This window comes from Pteronotus mesoamericanus, unplaced genomic scaffold (assembly GCF_021234165.1).
Source record: "Pteronotus mesoamericanus isolate MK-2021 breed Mesoamerican mustached bat unplaced genomic scaffold, CSHL_Meso_final scaffold_409, whole genome shotgun sequence".
NCBI classification, from domain to species: Eukaryota; Metazoa; Chordata; class Mammalia; order Chiroptera; family Mormoopidae; genus Pteronotus; species Pteronotus mesoamericanus.
In genome coordinates, this window is record NW_026555316.1 from 1,074,482 (window position 1) to 1,096,000 (window position 21,519).

At 52.6% G+C, this 21,519-nt stretch overlaps 1 protein-coding gene across 1 annotated transcript; it reads left to right on the top strand.

Moving 5' to 3' along the window:
- The first annotated feature begins 10,191 nt into the window (after positions 1-10,191).
- On the top strand, positions 10,192-16,295 carry LOC129086747 (GTPase IMAP family member 4-like). The gene is made up of 3 exons (XM_054593432.1): positions 10,192-10,267; positions 12,104-12,169; positions 15,367-16,295. Exons 2-3 carry the CDS (start codon positions 12,118-12,120, stop codon positions 16,293-16,295), a joined length of 981 nt encoding a protein of 326 aa, XP_054449407.1. The 5' UTR covers positions 10,192-10,267; positions 12,104-12,117.
- Positions 16,296-21,519: the final 5,224 nt, after the last annotated feature.

A 21,519-nucleotide genomic window follows, 5' to 3' on the forward strand; every position in this document is an offset into this window, starting at 1 on the left:
TCTGCATTTTTATTTGTCTGCTCGAGCGAGGACTGAGAAGTGTGTGTTAAACCTGCCCTTGTAAGTGTGGGTTTGCCCGTTTTCCCGTGTGATTGCATTACTCCCCTCGTAAAGTGACGGCTCTGGATGCGGCACGTGTGAATGTAAAGCCGCGTTTGCTCTGGGGAGCGGGGCTGTGTTGCTGAGCTCTGACCACACGCTGAGGTTCCACCTGCCTTCTCCTCTCATCGTCCTTTGACTGTACTTGCTCGTTTTCTTACTAACATAAATGTTTTATAATTTACAAATTTACTCCTTTTCTTGCTTATTTTTGTCCCATTAAGAAACACCAGAAAAATACAAGAACGAGAACCTTCACTCGCATCAACTTTCTGCTATCCCCAAGTGCTTAGGACAGTGCCTGGCGCATACCGTGCTCTCAATAAAAATTGAATGGAAAGCCTGTTTGATTTGGCATTTTGTTCTCATTGGTTTAGAACTTGATGCTATATGTGCCTGAACATCTGCATCCATCCTTTCTTTGGTTTCCTGCTTTAGGTTCAACTTTCTTTTGCAAGCCACTGAAAAAAAGTTTATTTTAACTGACACCTTTCATGTATTTATTAAAATTTTAATTTTTGATCTATTTGGATGCATGTAAAAAACTTTGTGTTTGCTTTCTACTTGTGCAACCTGTTCCATAATTCATTTTGTCTTCTTTGTTGTTGAATTTGAATTACTTGGGAATTTTTTTCACATTTTACATTTTTCTGTACTAGTTTGGAGATTCATACAGATTTCCTAAGTTTTCAGTGGCCACCCAGTGATTATAACACATAATCTTAACTTGTCAAAGTCTAAAGGTAATCTATCTTTCTATCTTCCTCTATACAACAAATTAACTTGGACATTTTAATACCATTCTCGCTCCCATGCCAATTTAAATATTATTGTGTATTTTATTTTAATTTTTTCCTTTTTGAATCTAGAGTTTGTGTCTATTAATTTCTACTGTTTATGTTAGTTTAGACTTAGTCTTTTTTTAACCTCTGATTTACCACCTGGGATTACTTTCCACTTGTCTCAAGTGCACTCTTTAAAAACCCTTTAGGAAGCTGCTGGCAGCAGGACCTCTTACCTTGCTGTCTGCAAGCACTTGCTTTGCGCTCACTTCTGACAGCTGTTCCCCTGAGGATGGAGTTTGAAGCCAACAGCTACTTTCTCTCAGCACATGGCAAGGCTGCTTGCACTGTGTGCGGTCCCTCTGTGACTAGGCAGGGATCAGCGCAGTTCCAACATCTCCTTCTGGAGGGTCACCTGTGGTGGACCCCGTCCGGCAAGGTCCTCCGATTCGCCGCACGTGAAATATCGAGTTGTTCCAGATGCCAAGTGCTGTCAAGAAAAGGGGGGAGGCGATTCCCTTGAGAGGAGAATGCCCCAGCCCTTCTCTGAAGTGACTTTTACTGAGAGGTGCGGGAATAGACTGCGCATGCAAAGCTTTTCAATCAATGCCCTAAAGGCTGTATTTTCAGATAACAGAGATCATAGATAACGATCGAAGGAACACGGAGATTTGCCTCCGGTCAGGGTCTGTAAGAGCCGTTGACAGCGGATGGCCAATAAGGTATGGCTCCTGAAATCAGGAGTTCACTCCTTTTGTTCGGAGCTTAAACATCTGGCTCTTCCTTACCAGGGCCGGGCGCAGCAGAGCGAGCTCCAGGGGACTCAACGCATTCTTTAGGCCGGATTCCCCGCGGGAACCTGTCTGCCTCCCAGCATTCCCAGTTTTCTAGTCGAGACTGACAGGCTGTTTTTCAAGGCCAGGCTCGTGCGGGGCTACAGTTCCCGATGCCACACAGAGTGGTCCCCAACAGTCATCCGTCTGTCTTTCCGGCTCCTTTGAACAATTCTCTTTGCTTTGGTGTCCTGCAGTTTCACTCTAACGTGTTAAGGTGTGAACTCCTTCTTCATGATCTTTGGGATTTGTTAGATGGTCTGAGGTTTGGGCTGATGTCTTTCCTCAGCTCCACTGTTACAGCTCTGTCATCTTCCCTTCTGTTTTCTCTCTGCAAGCACCTTCGGCCTGTTTAAAATGCGCTCTGGCCTTTTCTTTTTCAAATCTGTCTCCTACTCACCAGTTACTAGTCACTGACATTTCTGAGGGGTCAGCCCTTTGGGGTTTGTGGTCAGAGTTCCCCATGAGACCCCTTTTGAATCAGCCCTTGGCCGTGGCTCTCAAGTCAGTGGGGCTTGGAGAAGCAGAGCTGACGTTCTCCCAGTTGGTAAACCCCCTCCGACTGATGGCGGCTGCTGTCCTTCGCCTACGGGCCTGGGCTTCCCCCTTCACTTGGCTCCGCGCCTGAGCAACTCACCTTTTGGGAAAATCTATGTAATAATTTTCAATGTTTTCAGTCGACTTCAGTGGGACGGTTAATATCCTAGGTACCTGAAAAGAAAGTTTAGTTTTTATTTGTTTGGTTAGATTTTTCCCTGATTTTGTCTCTGTTGTCAGTTACAGGCTCCCTTCCTGGTTATTTGTTCTGTTATCTTTGTTCCCTGACCCTGTCTGCTATCAGCTCTCCCCAATTACCTTCCCCTGTTTATAATTAAATGGTCATCAAAACAGCCTGTATAGAACAGACAGACAGAACAATGGAACAAAATAGACAGCCTGGAAAGAGACCCACATCTTTGTAGTCAATGAATATTTGACAGAGGAAGCAAGCACACACAATGGGCTAAAGATACTTTATTCAATAAAAGGTGTGGGGAAAATTGGACAGATATGCGCATCAAAATGAAACTAGATCACCTTCTTCCACTCCACACAAGAGTAAATTCAAAATGGATCAAAAACTTAAATATTAGCCCCAAAATCATAAAAATCCTAGAAGAAAACACAGGTAGAAAAATCTCAGACATTGCTTGTAGAAATGTTTTTATTGGATATTTCTCCCCAGGCAAGGGAAATAAAAGAAAAAATAAACAAATGGAACTATATCAAACTACAAAGTTTTTGCACAGCAACGGAAAACGTCAACAAGATAGAAGACAACCCACAGAATGGGAGAACATACTCGCTGAGAAAGCTCAGAAGGGGTTAATATCCAAAATTTGTAAAATAGTTAACAAAACTCAACACCAAACAAACAACCCAATTAAAAAACGGGCAAAGGACTGAATAGACGCTTCTCCAGAGGAGACATACAGGTGGCCAATAGACATAAGAAAAGATGCTCAGAGTCACTAATCATCAGAGAAAAGCAAATTAAAACCACAATGAGACACCATGTCACACCAGTCAAGGTGGCTGTCACCAATAAATCCACAAACGACCCGGGCAGGCAAGGATGTGGAGAAAGGGGACCTTTTTGCACTCTTGGTGGCAATGCAGGCTGGTGCAGCCGCTGTGGAAAGCAGTATGGAGACACCTCAAAAAATTAAAAATGGATCTGCCTTTTGACCCAGCCATCCCACTTCTGGGAATATATCCAAAGGGACAGAAAACACTAATTTGAAAGAACATAAGCGTCCCTATGCTCATTGCAGCGTTATTTACAATCGCCACGACACGGAAGCAGCCCAAGTGTCCCTCAGTAGATGAGTCGATAAAACAACTATGGGACATTTACGCAATGGAATTGTACTTGGTCATAAGAAAGAAGACAATCTAACCCTTAGCAACTGCATGGATGGACCTGGAGGACATTATGCTACATGAAATAAGCCAGTCAGAGAAAGACATGTACCATATGATCTCACTTTTATGTGAAAATCTAATCTAACGAACTGAACTAACAAGCAAAACAGAGGCGGACTCAAAGACGGAGAGCACAGGGCAGCTGGGGGGTGGGGGTGGGGGGGCGGAGCGAAAAGGGAAGGGCACTCGGGGACATGGGTGACAGCGTGGTGACTGCTGGGGGAGGGGGTATAAGGGGACTAAATGATTGGGAAAAATACAGACAAACAAAAAAATGGTTAGGGAATCGACTAGGACGTGAGGCATGGGGGTTGGATTGCAAGCCGTCCCCAGGGAAAGGGCAGGACAGGCTGTTAGGCTCGGAAGCAGGGGGGATGCCTTGGAGACGGTCTCAGCTTTAGGGAGGCCCCGCTTCCCGGGAGGGGGATGGCCTGAGGGAGAGGAGAGGGGACCACGGATCCGCTGTGTCACTTCATGTCCTCACCTCACTCCTACCGTCAGCCCAGACCCCCACGGCCGCAGCGACGTTTCCGGAGCCGACCCCACCCAGGTGCTCGGGTCAGCGCTGGCGGCCACTCAGGCTCAGCCTCCCGGGGGTGGGGTGCCCGGAGGGCTCCCCGGTTCACCGTCATCCCTGCCTGCCTTCCAGGACTGGTCGAGACCTCTGGTCACCGAGGCTCCCACCGCCAAGTCTGGGAAGGTCCTGAGAAGTGGGCCGACAGCACGGCCCACCCCGGGCTTCCTGGGACTGGGGCGCGATGGGGTGAGAGAGCTGAGTGGGCTTGTCCTGCGTCATGGCCAACGAAGTGGGGCAGACGCGCTATTCACATGCGTGAGAGGTAGGAAGTGGGTTGGAAAGGTGTCAAAATGAAAAAACAGGAAATGTTCATAAGATTAAAAATTGTTGACAAGGAAATTTCAAACCCTTTGAGGCTTTGAGCTTGAAGAGGTGCAGAAATAGCCCGGCTGTAGCTCCGCTGGTGGGAGCATCTTCACTGCACACCGGGTTGTGGTTTCCACCTGTGGTCAGGAAGCACGCAAGAGGCCTAAGTCAGCGGAAGGGCAAATTGATGTTTCTCTGTCTTTGTCTCCGTCACTCTCCCTCCCTCTCTCAATCAATAAAGTCAAACAAACAGACAGACAGACAGACAAACCAACGAAGAACGCTGGCCGGGTAGCTAGTCGGTTGGAGGGCACCGCGCACGGCAGACGGCTGCAGGTCTGCGTCTGCTCCCGCAGCCCGCGGGAGGGGGCTCACCGATGTTTCTCTCTCACACTGACGTCTCTCTCTCCCCCCCCCCCCCCGCCTCTCTTTCTAAAATCAATTAGCTCTCCTTGGGTGAGAAGTATAAAAAATTGTGCCAAAATGGATTCCGTCTCTAGAGAGGAAGAGGCACAGATCCGTGTTGTAACAGGGCACGGACACAAGCCCGCGTGACAGCCTGTGGCCTCATTCACACTCGGCCTCCCACGACCGAATCTACTGGTTGCATCCAGTTTTACCTCCATACCTGCAATTTCCGAGCTTTATTAAATTTCAATTTGCAGAAAATAAAATTCAGTGCTTTCTTCAGTAGATTTAATAATCAATTTTGTAAACATTTTTCTAACGAGTTTGAGTATTTCCCATTACCTTGCATACCTGCGCACATGTTGCAATGTGGAAGTATTTCTTTTTATTTTATTTTAATATTTACCTTTTGACCCCCCCTCAACTGCTTTCCTCACCCCTCGCCTCTGGGGACCACCAGTCCGCTCTCTGGATCCGTAAGCTTAGTTTCTTTCGTTTGTGTATTTGTTTTGGATTCCACATATAAGAGAGATCATACAATATTTGTGTTTCTCTATCGGACTGAATTTCACTTAGCAAATGCCCTTCGGATCCATCCTTGTTGTTCAAATGCCAAGATTTGGGGTGCTCTATGGCTGGACGCTATTCCATACACATCACAGTTTCTTTATCCATTCGTCCATATCTGAACACTTCGGTCCTTTCCGAGTCTTGGTGGTTGTAAATAATGCTGGAAAGTGTTTCTGTTTCCCGCAGCTAAACATCCAGTAGTGAAATTGGTGGGTCATATGATATTCTGTCTTGAATTGTCTTTGACCCCCGCCCCCCGGGCACTTGTTTTCATTGCTTTCAGAGAGAGAAGAAGGAGAAAAACAACGATGCCGGAGGGAAGCGCCGATCGGCCAAGACCGGCAAGCGCTCGGACCAGGGGCCGCACCCGCAACCCTTCCGCCAAAGGCGGTCGCTCCCTCCAACTGAGCCACGCCCGCTGGCGAGCTAGTTTTCGTTTTCGAGGGCCCTCCATACCGTTTTCCTCAGCGGCTGCACTAGTTTACATCCCCACGAACAGTGTTTACCTAAGGGTTCCCTTTGCTCCACATCCTCGCCAACACTCGTCATTTTTGTCGGGTTGATAACAGCCATTCTAACAGGTGTGAGGTGATACCTCCCTGAGGTTTTGATTTGCAGTTGCCTAATGATTGTGATGTTGAACATCATTTCAAATGCTTCTTGGCCATCTCTACGTCTTTTTACTGGAAAAATGTCTATTCAGAACTTCTGCCTATGTTTTGAAATCGAATTGTTTGTTTTTTGCAATCAGTTGTATGAGTTCTTTACAGACTTTGGATATTAGCCTCTTAATCAGCTCTGTGATTGTAAGTATGTTCTCCCATTCAGACGGTTGTCTTTTCACTTTGTCGATGGCCTCTTTTGCATTTTTTCATTTGCATTAAATAGTTTTTCATCCCTCCACTTTCAGTGTCTTTGTGTCTTTCATTCTGAAGGGCATCTCTTTTTCTTTAATTTTCAATACTTGCTTATTCTGTAACAGTTGTCTGCGTTTCTTCGCTTTTGCCCCCGCCCCCCTGTTCAGCAGTCAGTTCCCACTCTGTTGTCCGTGTCCGTGGCTCATTCATACATGTTCTTGGTCCAGTCCCTTCCCCTCCTTTCCACCACTGTCCTCCTTCCCCATCCTCTCTGGTCACTTTCCGTCTGCTCCACGTTTGCATGCCTGTGGTTTCTTTTGTTCGTTAGTTTACTGTATTGAATAGATTCTATGTATAGGCGAAATCATACGGTATTCGTCTTTCACTGACTGGTTTATTTCACTTAACATACTACTCTCCAGTCCATCCATGTTGTTGCGAACGTAGGAGTTCCTTCTTTCTTTCCTTTTTTAAATGCAGATTGATTTTATGTATTTATATTTTAAACGTCAAAATCTATTATAAAATAGGAAAAAATTTAAATCCATTATACAGTCTCAGCAATTAAAACAACATGACACCAGCACAGAAATAATCAAGTAGATCAATAAAATAAAATGAGCATCCTAGAAAGAAAAGTACATATTTGTCTAACTATGGGATATATGATTAAATTGACATTTCAAATCCATGGGGAAAATAAGGCTTATTCAACAAATAAGGTGCATGGACCACTATTACTTAAAATCAAACAAATATAGAGCCCTGTTTCACACATTGTACAGAAAATATTCAGGTGAGTTCAAAATCAATACATAAAATCTAACGAGTTTTTGGAGAAAATACAAAATAATATTTTTCTTACCCTGAAGTAACATAGCCAACCCCAGAAGCTATACAGTAAAATATTGACATTACGACTATATTAAACATTTAAGACTATACCGTACTATACATATTAAAAAAGTTAAAGGACCAGTAATGGAATAGGAAAGTATTTGCAACACATCTACAAAAGGTTAATAGTTTTCTTTTTAGGGAAAACAATTCTACAAACATTTAATCAAAACATGGATAAAGAATGCCAAAAAGCCATTTAAAGCCTTTTTAAAACAATAGAAATAGGCAAGAAATATACAGAAACGGGTTTAGTTTCAAAAACTAATAATGGAACAACTAAAATAACACATCATTGTCACAATCAGATTAATAAGCGTTACAAATATCGGTAATATCAAGTATTGGTGACTGTGAAAGGAACTGGGTATTCATAGACTCTTTTTCTTCATCTTCTCCAAGCGGTCCCTTTAACGTCTCTTGCTATGCTGGCTTCGTGGAGGTGTATTTTTTTGGCCTCCTTTTGTCTGGGAAAATTCTTATTTCACCTTCCATTTTGATTGAGAGCCTTGCTGGGCAGAGCAGCCTTGGCTGCGGGCCTTTGCTTTTCATGACTTGGAATATTTGTTGGCATTCCCTTCTGGTTTGTAGAGTTTCTGTTGAGAAGTCAGCTCCTAGCTGCATTAGGGCTCCCTAATATGTTACTACCTCTTTCTCCCTTGCTGCCTTTCGGATTCTCTGTGTGCCTTTGATATTTGCCATTGTAACGATGATGTGTATGATGTGTCTTGGAGTGGGCTTCATCGGGCTCCTCTTGAAAGGGACCCTCTGTGCTTCCTGGACTTGTGTGACTTTTTCTCTCCTCACATTAGAGAAGTTTCCCGTCGTTACTTTTTCAAACAGGTTCTCTATCCCTTTCTCCTCTTCTCCTTCTGGTGTCCCTATTATACGGGTCTTATTGCATTTCAGGTTGTCCTGCATTGCCCTAAAAGTCTCTTCATTCTTTTTTAGTATTTTTTCATTTTTCTGCTCTTTCTGGGACCTTCTGTGTACCTTATTCTCCAGCTCACTGATTTGTTCCTCTGCTTCATCTAGCCTGCTCTTGATTCCTTCTACTGTGTTCTTCAATTCGGAAAGTGTATTCTTCATTTCCTCTTGTTTCTTATCGATACTTTCTATGTCCTTTCTCATGCTGAAATAGTTTGCAGTAAGTTCCTTATCGTTTCCCTGTAGCTTTTTGTAATTCTCTCTGAGCTCACTGAGCTCATTGAGCTTCCTTAGAACCATTGCTTTGAACTCAATGTCTGAGAGTTTCCTTGCCCTATTTCACTGAGTTCTCTTTCTGGGGATTCCTCCTTTCCCTTCAACTGGGGGAGTGTTTCTTTGTCTTCCCATTATTTGTGAGACTCTTCTTTTTGGCTTCTGTTTCTTAAATTGCTCTGTCTTGATTTCCTGACTTTGTGCTGCGAACTTCAATGGTAGGAGACTGCTGTGTCTTTTTCTTTCTGGATCTGCCTCTGATGGTGTCAGATGTTGACCCTGTCTGACCGTCGGCAGTCTGTTTGAGACTTCCGGGAATCCACTGTGTGTGGCCGTCTCCTTCAGCTGTTAATGTAGTCAGTCTCTGCACTCAGCAGGCTGGCTTAGACACCACGGGGCGGGACGGAATGCTCCTGGGGGCAGGGCGATTGTGTCCTCTCATGGTGCGGCCACTCGGGGGAGTGGCCTGCCTGAGCAAGATGGCTGCTGCCGTGTGAGGGATGAGTCAGCGCCAGGATCCCACCAGCGACTCTCTCAGTTTTCTCCCCAAAGCCTCCTTCTCCAGTCTCTCCTCAGGCCTCTCGAGCCTATTCTGCCCTTGCCTTTGCAGGAGACCAGGGTAAGTGGCTGCAAATAAAAATGTATATGTTGGCCGTTTCAACGGCTCTTTGTGTCCAGCCACCTGTCTCTGGCAGAGGGCAACCCCGCCGCTTTTCACAGCTGGCTGTTATCCGTGTAATTTGGGGGCTCTGGCGCTGGAGGCTGGAGATCCCTGCTTACGGTTTAGACCCCAGCCCTGTCAGGGGACTCCGACGGGCTGTTTCAATTACCTTCTGGCGCTGCCACCTGTAGGCGACCCACCTGCCTTCTCGAGTCTCTGCCACACTCCTTACCGCTTAGGTTGTGGTAAACCTCATTCTTCTGTCTGTCCAAGGTTACAAGGCTCCTCTTTTGCTATTGTTCCGTTGTTTGTTCCAGGTGACTTCTCCACAGTTTAGTTGTAATTCCGGATTGGTTCTGGGAGGAGGTCAGTGTGACTCCCATTCACTCCTCTGCCATCTTGATTGTCCTGAAGGGGATCTCTTGTAGACAGCATGTATATGGGTCTTGTTTTCTTATCCATTCAGCAACCTTAGGTCTTAAGATCGGCGCATTTAGTCCATTCACATTGAAATGGATTATTGATGAGTAGCTGTTTATTGCCACGTTAGTATTTATACGTGTTACTTCCTTACGATTATTTCCTCTTCTTAAATAAGTCCCTGTAATATTTCTTGTAACTCATGTTAGGCGGCGATGAACTCCTTGATCTTTCCTTGCTTGGGAAGCTTTTGGTCTCTCGTTCCATTTATTTATTTATCTACCTACCGATTTATTTCATCACCCAAGGCGATATTTCTGTCGATTTATGAGAGAGAGAGGGAGGGAGGGAGAGAGAGAACAAGATGTAGGTCGACATCCACGTGAGAGAAACATCGATTGGTGGCTTGGTGTGTGGGCCCCAACCAGGGACGGAAGCCGCAGTCTAGGTATGTGCCCTCCCCAGGAACTGAACCTGCAAACATTTGGTGTACGGCACAGCATTCTGACCAACTGAGCAGCCCCGGCCAGGGCTCTCGGTCAGTTTTAACGCGTGCCTTCCTGGGCAGAGGCCTCTTACGCCAGCCAGCGTGCACAGCTCCTCCCCTCCCTTCCTCTCTCCTCCTCTTCCTCAAGTCCTCACTGAGCCTTCAAACCAGAGACCCGAACAGGACACAGGCTTTCCAGCTAAAGGTATGAGGGTGATTGTGCGTGTGTTGGGGGGAGGGGCAGGAAAGTGTGGGGTTGGGAGCAGTGGGGACCCCTGCCCTGGGTCGGTGCTAAGCCCCCTGGCCAACGTGCTCTCAGCGGAGATTTTTCATTGCTTTCGGTTTCCTCTCTCTGCTGACTGATTTTCGACAGATTTCTTGTTGCTTTCAGTTTCCTGTGTCTGCTGATTGATTCGGGCTCTAAGCTGTTCAGCAGGCTGAGCGGTACAAACTCCCACCTGTTACAGGAGTGCTGCTCAGAGGGTATTTGTACAAAGAAATGACCCTTGCAGCACGTACAGAGCGTAGGAATAAATGTGAGACTGTCTGGGGCTGAGCTGGGCGGGCGGTGGAGTCGGCTCTGAGGGCAGCTGGTGGGCGGGGAGCCCCGGGAAGGGTCAGACGCTCGGCCCCCACGGCCACAACCACCAGCGACCTTGTGGCCAAAGCTGACCTGTCAAAATTCTGGGATTTCCCTTCTCAATTTACAAGAAGGGGCTTTGTACTCCCTGGCTTACGGGATAAAGAGGTAAGTGTTCCTTCAAAAGCAGCATCTGTCTTTGTGACAGAGGTTCCAGGGTGTGGCTGACGGCTTCCTCTCAGAGGGGCCGGCCCTTCCCAACTCGCATTCGCAGCCCGTCCCAGGCCAGGTCCCCTGCACCGCGGGCTCTGGGCACGGCTCTCCCCATCGCCACACGCGTGCAGGCAGCGAGGGGACAACATAATCACAGGGCTGCACCTGCCTCTGGGACCGTGAGCACCGAGGAGCGAGGAAAGGGTGACCTTTCCCCCAGATGTGGGCTAGACATGAAGGTCGGAGAGGAAGCAACAATCAGAGGGGGGTGATGAATTTATGTACTTAACAAATGTGGATTGTGAACAGCCCTGTGTCCAGGGTTGTGCTTGTCCCGGGTAACAAGGGAATACAAGACCCAGAGGGCCCTACCTCCGCCCCAAAGCTCTCACCCCAACGGGGCAGACCACAGAGCAGGCACAGAGCTCCCGACCGGGACCCGTGCTCCACAGGACCCCGGGGCGCCGTGAGGGCCAACACGGGGGGACCTCAGCACAGCTGCACTGTCGGGCGGGGCGGTGCTGGGGGCGTTGGGGGCGCTGGAGAAAACCAATCAAGGTTTAGTTTAAAAAGTCTCGGATTGTAGACGTGAAGAGGGACGGAGGACGGGAGGATCGGTTAGGGTCCTTGACAGGGAACCAACCCCAGGGGCCTGGATGCATCCGCAGGCGGGAGAAGGGACGCGTTTGCCTGACTTGGAGGTAGAGCCCCTGGGACGGAGGAGCAAAAGTGAGGGAGCCGCGCGCAGGCGGCGCCGTGGCTCCGCCCGCGGGAGCGCGGGCTGAGGCCGGGGCTGAGGCCGTCCGCTGAACGCGGGCAGATCGTCCCGTCACCTGGAGGCAGGACGGGCTGGGCACAGAGAGGTCGAGGGTTTCCTGTGGCCGGTTCTCTGCGAGGCGCCCATGAACTGGCCCAGTGGGGAGGCTGAGTGGGACTCCGCGGGTCAGAGCTCCGCGGAGGGTCTGGGCCTCGGGGAACGTCCAGATGGCGGGCAGAGCGACGAGGGACGAGGGGGTGGGGAAGGGCGCCGGGAAGCAGAGCTGAGACAGCACGTGCAGCCTGTGTGTTTGTGCAGAGGAAGCGCAAACTCGGAGAGGAGACTGACGAGGGGGCGGAGCTCAAGAGCCGGGACGAGGGCGGGGCATCCGGCAGCAGCGGGTCTGTGGGAGGAAGACGCTGCGGCCGCGCCAGGGTCGGGTGCCGGTCACTCTCCCGTCCCCTCACGGGAGCTCTGCTTCTCGCCCACAGGAGCTCACGCGCCAATGGCAGCTCCAGTGCCCAGCACGCGTGTCAGCGAACCCAGGACCCGCCACGGTGAGAGGGGCTCGGCTCCCCAGGCCCGGCTGGTGGGGGCGGGCGGGGGGTTCCCGTGTCCTGTCTGCGAGCCCCCATCTGAGCAAGATCCAATGTCTCCAACCCCATTGCTCCTCTTCCCTCCACGGACTCGGCTCTTCCTTTTCCCTCGACCCTCCACCCTGTCCCCTCCTGACGCAGCATCACCGCTAAGAGGAGGAGACGTCACGGTGTCCTGACTGACCCAGGCTGGACGACGTGTCTGGTCTCCTACTTCCTAAACTGAGCACACACCCGGGGGTCCCGCGGTGGCCTCTCTGGGTGTTTCTCTGCCCCCTTTGGGCCCCAGAGGTGGTCGGGAAGGAGGAACGTGAGAGTAATTTTTATTCAGGTCCCTAGTGTCCCTGCTCCAGGTGGCCGCACGATAACCGCCAAATTCCCCTGAGTGGCTCCCTGCATTTCCCACATAACCCCCTTCACTTTCCGATGTATCGAAAGCGACTGGATCATTTGAGCTCTGGCTGGTTTGGCAAACCACTCCACCACGTAGAGGCCTAGAAACAGCAGTCACTGCGCTGGCAGTTCTTGGGTCTGGGCCAGCGGGGCCCATCTCACCAGAGTCGCGCACGCTCCCGGTGGCAAGCCAGTGGCCCGGTGCACAACTGGGTGATCTTTTTGAAGATTAAATGTCTTGGGCTGCCATTGGTTAATAACATTATGGAAGTGTCAGGTGCATAATTCTGTAATCCATCATCCGTGTATTGCATTGTGTGCTCACCCCCCAAAGCCTTGTCTCCTTCGATCATCACACATTGGACCCCCTTTACCCTGTTCCGCCTCCCCCCACATCCCTTTCCTTCTGATAACCACCATACTGTTGTGTGTGTCTTGAGTTTATCTTGTGTTGTAACTTGTGGCTCCGTATTTTATATCCCACATGGGAGTGAAATCATACAGCTGTTGCCCGTCTTTCATGTGACTGACTTCGTCTAGCACGATGCTCTCAAGATCCAACAAGTGGATAATTTGGAGTTGGATAGCCCCATGGCCGTGTCTGGTAGTCAGCAGGCCCTCGGGCAGGCCAAGGTGACAGGGATAAGTGGGCCTGTGTCCCTCCTCACCACGCAGACGAGTCCAGCCTCCTCACAGGGCAGCGGCAGGGCTCTGCAGAGCAGGAGGCAGCAAGCCCCGTGCGTCTGCACTTTGAGAGTCCACGCTGGCATCACGCTTCTCCTGCCCTCTTGTCCAGGACAAGTCACACGGCGCACCCGGATTCAAGAGGGGCGGGGGAGAACGGACGAAGCATTCATGGGTGGAGCTGCAGGTCCACATCCCAAAGAGGGCATGTCCCAGATGGGGACAGCCCATGGCCAGAGCTGGAATCTGTCACACAGATCACCAGGTGCTCTCAGCATTGGCACACTGCTGCTGTGTGGAGCTGGCCTTGGTGCCTTTTTGTTCCACCTCCCACGATTTCCCTACTCCCTGTGCGGTGACCACTGATGCCCTCAGGATGTCCTGAGGTGGAGTCGTCCACTGTGACGCTCGCGGCACCATGATCTGAACTCCCACCCACATTCCCCTTAGTGGCGGCCGTCCTGTGTCCCGTGTTCTCAGCTTCTGGAAACTCACGTCTCTCGTCCCAGGGTCCTGGTTCATCAAATGTGGGAAACTTGGCCTTAGGGGTGGTGTTGCTACTCCCTGGATGAGCAACAGCTTCCCCTAAAGTGTGTGGAAGATGGGGAGTAAGTACTGATCTTGTGGAAGCCAGAGATGGGGGTTCTGCAAAATATCTTCTGCTGATGGATGTTTTAAAAATCATTCCAGGTATAGAATAGGCAGAAAGGGGCACACTGGAAATAGAGCAGCCAGTCAGGAGACGGCTGCGACCCGGGTGGTGATGTAGCCTGGGCTGGTGTGAGGGTCTTCACTATGGAGAGAAGCGGTCAGACTGTGGACGGAGGCAGGAGAACGTGCCGGTGGGTTGGATCTGGAAAATGAAGGAAAGGGAGGGATCAAGGGAGACTGCCCGCTGTTTGGTCTGAGGACCTGGGTGACGGCGATGACGTCTCTGAGAGGGAAATGCCACTCGCGTCTAATATGACGGGTGTGGCCCGTGGGCATGGACCCTGAGCAGAGACGACGGCTGGAGCACAGGGTCGAGCCCAGGCCTCGGTCTCACGCTGGGGCCGGCGGGGGCTCCCTTCTCGGAGACTCAGGCCCTCAGCTGTCGTTCCTGGTCCCGGGCTGCACTCACCAAACCCCGCAGCCTCCACCGCAAGACGCATTATAGAAAGATGCAGAGTTACTAAACAGAAATAGGGAAAGAGCTACATCGATGATTCGGTGTTTAACTTAAGACACAGTTCTTTGAAAACATGGTTCAGTTGGTAGGTGATGCTGTTCTGTTATTAACCACAGGTTTCCTAGGAAGTAGGGAGACTGAACCAAGTGAGACTAAGAAAGTGTAACTGTACAGATGCTAATGCGAATGAGGTATTATTATTATTATTATTATTATTATTATTATTATTTAGGTTTCGAGGGACTTCACAGCAACTCTTGAGAAATGTTAATACTTTCCGTCTGTAAGTCTTCAACATATTAATTTTAAATATAAAACTTCATTAGATTTCTATGCAAAGTTGTAACTTTAAAAGGAAGGCACTTTGTGCTTTTGTGAGTGACAGTCCCTGAGGGGATGGCTGCACACGTGACATACAAAGGGACACTCTGTCTTTTTGCCCACGCGCCCTGCTCGCCCCTGCAAGGTGGGATGGCCTGAGTCCTCCGCCTCCCTGGCTTCTTCAAGGGAAGAAGAAAAGTTCCCTGGTGAATATAAAGAGGGGGTGAGGGCTCTCCCACTGTGCTGTCCCACAGACAGCTTTTGTGTCACTTCCTGCTCTGGCTTAGGAGAGACAGCAACTGCAGCGGCTCAGAGCTCTCGCTTACACCGTTTGGCGCCCTCCTCCGACGCCCTGAGCTGGCTAAGGTCACAGTGAGCAGCCCAAGGGACTTGGAGGACATGCCCAGTGCCCCCCACATCCTGCAGCAGGAGCGCCCGGCCCAGGGCCCCCTCCGTGCCCCTGTGGGTGTAGAGGTCGCTCACGGGAGAGGACCCTGGCAGGCAGCACAGATGACACTGGTAGGTGGGAGCCGGCGGGGGACATGCTGGAAATCAATCCTGACCCTGTGGCTTTTGTTTCCTGATGTCCCAGGGCCTGGAAACCAGGACCTCGGAGAGTCACAACTGAGACTAGTCTTGGTGGGAAAGACTGGAGCCGGAAAAAGTGCCATAGGGAACAGCATCCTTGGAAAGGACGTGTTTCGTTCCGGCATCGCAGCAAAATCCGTCACCAAGGTCTGTGAGAAAGGGAGCAGCACGTGGAACGGGAGAGAAATCGTGGTCGTGGACACGCCAGGCCTTTTCGACACCGAGGTGCCGGATGCTGACACGCAAAAGGAGATCGCTCGCTGCATCCTCCTGACGTCCCCCGGGCCTCACGCTCTGCTCCTGGTGTTCCCGGTGGCCCGGTACACAAAGGAAGAGCAAGAGGCTGCAGAGAAGTTGCTGAGGATGTTTGGTCCCACAGCGAGGAGACACATGATTCTCCTCTTCACGCGGAAGGATGACCTGGGCAGCATGGAGTTCTGTGATTTCTTAGACGGGGCTCCAGAATTCATTCAAGACCTGATGCAGCAGTTCAGGGGTCGTCACTGTGCGTTCAACAACAAGGCGACAGGGGCCGAGCAGGAGGCCCAGAGGGCTCAGCTGCTGGACCTGGTCCAGCGCCTTGTGAGGGAGAACGAGGGAGGGTTCTACACCAACGAGATGTACGGGAGGGCAGAGGAGGAGATTCAGAAACGGATCCAAGTGATACAAAAGCAAATCGGGGCTGAGCTGGAGAGGGAGAGGAGGCAGATAAGAGAGCAGTATGAGGAGAAAATCAGAAACCAGCGGGACAGTCTGGAGCGGGAAAGAAGGAGGGCAGAGATGGAGAGGGAGCTGGCAGACAGGGAGAGGTGCTCTGTTGTAAGGCTGCAAAATGCCAGGGAAGAGGTTGAGAAAGGGTCTTCGGGCATCATTATGGCAATAGTGTCTGCTGTTTTTCTGGTTGTTGGATGTCTGTTTAAAATCTTTCATTAAATATTAAAATCTGTCTATATTTCCTGCATTTTTTCAGACGTCCCTTCCCTGTAACTCATTCTGCAGGTGTCAGCTCTCGTATGGGTGCATTTCCCACGCAGGCTATTAACAGGGCTTTCTCCCAGTGACTCGGGCCGCTGAGGTTCATGGAGTAAAAACAATCACTTGTGGTCAAACACACAATGAATCACAAATATTTCTTCTGGCCAGGAAACGGATGCATGGCCAGCGCCCGAGCTCTGGCTCCCCGGTGAGATGAGGAGGCCGCCCCCCTGACTCGTGAGCGCGGCCCCGACGCAGTAGCTTGCGGGGGGAGCCCTGGGGGGGGCCAGCCCCGCTCGCTCTGAGGCAGCCGTGCCTTCCATGGTGCGGGGCGGCCCTGCTGACCCTCCGCGCCCCAACCCGAGCCAGCCCCGCGCCGCCCCCACCGTGGGCTCGCTGGCTTGCAAGCCCCCGCCGAGGGGAGCCGTCTTGTCACACTCCCCTTCTGGAGGGCGCGGCTGGTGCCGCCTCTCGCGCCCTTTCCCCCGCTGTGCCAGTTGGGGTCTTTCCCTCTTTTTCGGGGGGTAAGGAAGGCCCCGTCCAAGGGCCCTCTGCGGGGTGAAGCTCTGACTGGTTGCGCTCTGCTGCCTCTCCACGCGCGCCCCTGCACCCCACGTCCCTGTCCGCACCTCGCTCAGGGTCACGTACACTGCAACGCCACGTCCTGGGTCGGATGCTGGGATGGCGGCCCTGGACAATCAGCTCGTATTCTCCTTCCTCTACCTGGAGAAAGAACACGGCTGACTGAGTTGCACCTGCGTTTCAGGAGCAGCTGACCTTGCCTTTCACCCGCGCACAGGCGGTGTCTGCCTTGCTTTGGGGCGGGGGAGGGACTGAATGAGGAGAGGGGAGGGAGGTCTGGCGTGCTCTGTGCCCCCTCCAGGGATCCCGTTTCTCTCTCTCTCTTTCCCTTTGTCTGGGGTCCCCATCATGAGTCCAAGCGATTTCATGGAGCCGCTGGCCTGCTGCCTGAGGAACGATGGCATCAGGAGGGACCCTGGGTCCTGGGGCTGTCGTCTGAGGAGGAGCAGGAGCAGGCAGACCCTGTGTCCCAGGAGCCGTGGGAAGACGGTGGCCGGAGGGTGCGCAGTGGGGGGGGGGGGCGGGGGGCGTGCGCAGGAGGCTGTGCTGAGGGGCCGGCTGCGGGCGGGCCGGGCCTGGGGCCAGGATGGTCCCGGAGGGCGGCCTGGCCGTGCGGGCGTCACGGGGCTCGGAGGCGGGCGGGCGGCCGGGTGCTGTGGTGAGGAGGCCCGGAGCCCTGGCACAGGAGCCTCATGATGCGAGGACAGCCCTGCGGGAGCCGGGGACCCCACTGCCCGTCTCCATGGCCACCTGTCAGCGACGTCTCGCCGCCTGGGCCTCAGAGGCCCCGTGGGTGCGAAAGCCGCGCCTCGACGGGATGTCCCTGTGGTCCCTACAGGTGACCGGCCCATTTTATGACATTTTCTAGGGCGCGTCCCCGTGTTTGCAGGGGGCCCCGTCACCCCAGCAGGAAGTGCCGTCCGTCACCCTCCGGGGGAGAGAGCACTGCGCCCTGCCGTCACCCGCTCTGCCCCACGGGCTGACGGGGCTCCCCGTTCCGCAGCCCGTCCCGCTGTCTCTGCTCCGGCTCCCCTGCGGGCTGGGGACGGGACTGCCTGCTGGGGCACGCAGGACACGGGGGGACAGTCACAGTCAGGGGGTGTCTGTCCCCCGGGGCCCCCGCACACCTGCCCTGCACGGTGCCTCCCGCCTCTGCCCCCGCCCAGTGTGTCTCCATCGGGGACACGGAGCAGGCGCGGCCCCCGTTGTTTGTCAGGAGGAAAGTGAAACTCACGGAGCCTCTTCCCCGCAACGCTGCGGGCGTTTGGGGCAGGACAGGAAGCACACGGCGTCCTTCTGCCCCCTTAGCCACCGTGCCTTGTAATGGACCACGGACCACGGACCACAGACACACACACAGACACAGCGCACACGCACACCACAAATGTAACACGCACCCCAAACACGCCACAGAGCACTCACGCAATGTACTCACAACACACACGCTCACAAACATACACACCCCCAGCAGAGACATACACAAACACTCAGGCATACCCACAACCACAGCCCAAACACGCCACAGACCACTCACACAAAACGCTCACAACCATAACAGACCCATATACTCCCAAATATTCAAAGACACAACACACGCCAGCATAGCACATACAAAAACACAGTGCACCTGGGCCAGGTGGCGCCTCTGCTCTTCTCCGCGGGCGCCACCATGCCCTCGCGGAGCCCCAGGGCAGGGAGAAGAGGCTGCGGCTGTAGAAGGCGCCACCCTGGGGCTCCCACTCCAGGCTCTCGACCACAGCCATCAGCTCTGCCAGCTGCGCCCTCTGCTCCTCCCCGGTGGCCCGGTTGTTGAAGCCACAGTACCGGCCCCCGCACCCCTGGACCAGGCCCCGCAGGCTGAGGTTGTCCACATGGGCTATGGACCCACCCAAGGACTCGCCCCCCGAGTCCTCCTTGTGGGTGAAGGGGACCACCGCGTGTCTCAGGGCTCGTGCCCCAAAGACCTCCTTCGCCCTCCTCATTGCCATCGTGTTGGCATTGTCACCGTGGTGAGGCGGCCCAGCTGGGTCACCAGTAACAGCACGTGGGGCCCTGGGGCCGAGGGCAGGTCGCACGCTCTTTCATGCGTGACTGTAAAAACCCAACACGGAGCTCGGGCCCAGCGGCCTGCAGCTTCGAAAGCGGCGCTCGGGGGACAGGGGCTGCGTAAGGAAGCATGGTTTATTCAAAGTCAGGCGGCCTGGGAAGGGGGTGGTTCTTGTCTCAAAGACCATCCGACCAACTGGACGTGGGCAGGGGTTCCAGTGAGGACGGGAAGGAGGGGAAAGGAAACAGAACAAAGGAGCGGCTGAGCGTCCTCTGGGCAGGGGCTACGTGCCCGCCAGCACCTTCGCTGCCGGTCACCGGCTGAGGGTCAGCCGGTCTCTGGAAGCTGGAATGTCGGAAGGTCAATGTCGCTTCTTTTGGAGTCAGTTTCTAGAGTGCTTAAGCAAACGGGCCATTATTTACAGAAATACTGTTTAAAGAAGGGAGAGGTAGGTCATGATTCTACAGGGGTCACCGTGGAGACGCCCACCCTCTGCGAGAACCCGAAGGCGTGAGGGTGGGCCGGTGTCTGCTGTGGTCTGAGGGTTGCTGTCCCTCAAACCCAGGCGTTGAAACCTGATGCCAAGAGGGTGGTGCCCTTGGACGGCCCCTTGAGGGAGCTCCGTGCCATATAAAGGGCCCCGGGGCGCCGGCTCTCCCTCCTGCCCCTGGGGACCCAGCGGGAAGCTGTCCCTCTGCAGCCCCAGGAGAGCCCTCCCTGGACCCACCGTTGAGGGCGACCTGCCCCTGGGCTCCACCCTCCAGGGCGTGAAAGACAAATGTCTCTTGTCCACAAGCCACCGATCCCTCTGTGACCCCTGTCCTAGCCTCTACGAACCCACCGGTAGCTCTTACATCCTGTATCCCGGCACGTCCCCTTGGCCTTGACACTTTTGTGGCTAGAGTCTCACGATGTCTACACTGAAGGGGTTCACCGCTTGGGGTGTTCTGTTCAAGGACGAGGCCTGGTTGTCACAAGGCCATTTTATTTACTTGCAGCAAGTAAAGGAGATGGGGTCTCACATCCAAAGCTCTTCTCCCCACGGGGAGGCTGTGGGGTGGCGTGGGGTTGCGTGGCCGTCCTGCTGACGGCTGCGCCTGCAAAGCCCTGCGCTTCAGCTCACCGTGTAGAAGAACGCATTTCGCCCTGGCCGGGCAGCTCAGCAGGTTAGCGTGTTGTCCTGATGGGCCCAGGTTGCGGGTTTGATTCCGGCTCAGCACACATACAAGGACTAACCAATGACTACGTAAATAAGTGAAACAACAAATCCCTCTCCAGTAATCAATTAAAAAAGAATGGAACACATTTAGGAAGAGCCTCCCAGACCTTGAGACCCTGGTCCTACCTAACGACGGCATCCACCACAGGAAGGTACACATTCCCTGCAATGAGAGGAGGTGCACCGACTTACGTGCACCTGCCTGTGGCGTGTGGCCCTCTTATTGTCCTGGAGAGTTCAGTTTGCTAATATTCTGCCAAGGGAGAGCAGAGACTGCCGCTGTCCCCACATGAGCAAGGCCATCTGTCCTCTAAGAGTGAAAGGAGTGAGGGGTGTTGGGCCAGGGGACCTACATGTGGTGGGGGACATTTTCTCCTCTTCTCCTCAACAGAGAGACTGGTTTCACCAATGAGTAGAATGAAAGGGAGACTGTCCCTTTGCCCCGTACTGTTCCTTCAGTGACAGTGCCATGAGTGACTTCCAGGCCCAGGAAAGTCCCTTTTCAGACTTAGGCTTTGACCTTGAAGGGCCGTCCACAGGCCTTTCTCCGGTTGCGAGGACGGTGCAGGGAGTCCCGGCTCTGCCGGCCACGGACGGGCAGTGGAGGAGCGGCACCTGCTGTTTTCCATTCCTGAGCTCGCGCTACACGCCGCTGTGGCCCGAGGGCGGATTCCTCTCCATTTCAGTTCTTTTAAATTGGGTAAGATTTGTGTTAAAGCTCAGAACGGGGCCTAGCGTGGCATATGGTCCATGTGCACCTGAAAATACGTGTCTTCTGTAAATTTCAACTTCTACAAATGTCCATTAGCCCCGTTGATGGGAGGTGTCAGGGCGGCCTTCCCGGTCCCGGGTCATTTTCTCTGTAGCTCTTCCCTTGGTGGCTGGGGGAGTCGGGGGGGGGGGAGTCTCTAACCATGGTCTGGAATTGCCTAATTCTCCTTTCGCTCGTCAGCTTCTGCGCGGAGGTTTTGCCTCTCTGTTGTTGGAGAAGACATGTAGGATTGCTTTGTCTTCCGGGTGGAGTGACCTTTTTATCACTCGACAATGTTCCTTTCTGCATCTGGTAGTTTCCTTTGTTCTGAAGTCTGATTTATTTGCTACGAGTATAGCCATTCCTTCTTCCTTTTGCATGATTAATAGTTGCACCATTTACCTTCTCCATCCTTTAATGTTGAGCCTGTTTCTGCCATGATATTTGAAAGGATGTTTCTCTGAGCAGCTTTTGCTTGGGTCGTGTGTTTGATCTGCCCGCCAATCCCTGTCCTCTCCCTGGGCACAGACAGCAAACCCACGCCCCTCCCTGAGGGGTCCTGGCTGCAGCTGCGATGGGCGTG

What these genes read in the sequence shown, in the direction of transcription:
- LOC129086747 (XM_054593432.1), top strand. Translation starts at nt 12,118, where the DNA reads ATGGCAGCTCCAGTGCCCAGCACGCGTGTCAGCGAACCCAGGACCCGC. An exon ending in CGAACCCAGGACCCGCCACG is followed by an intron (nt 12,170 to 15,366) that starts GTGAGAGGGGCT and finishes CTGATGTCCCAG; the next exon opens with GGCCTGGAAACCAGGACCTC.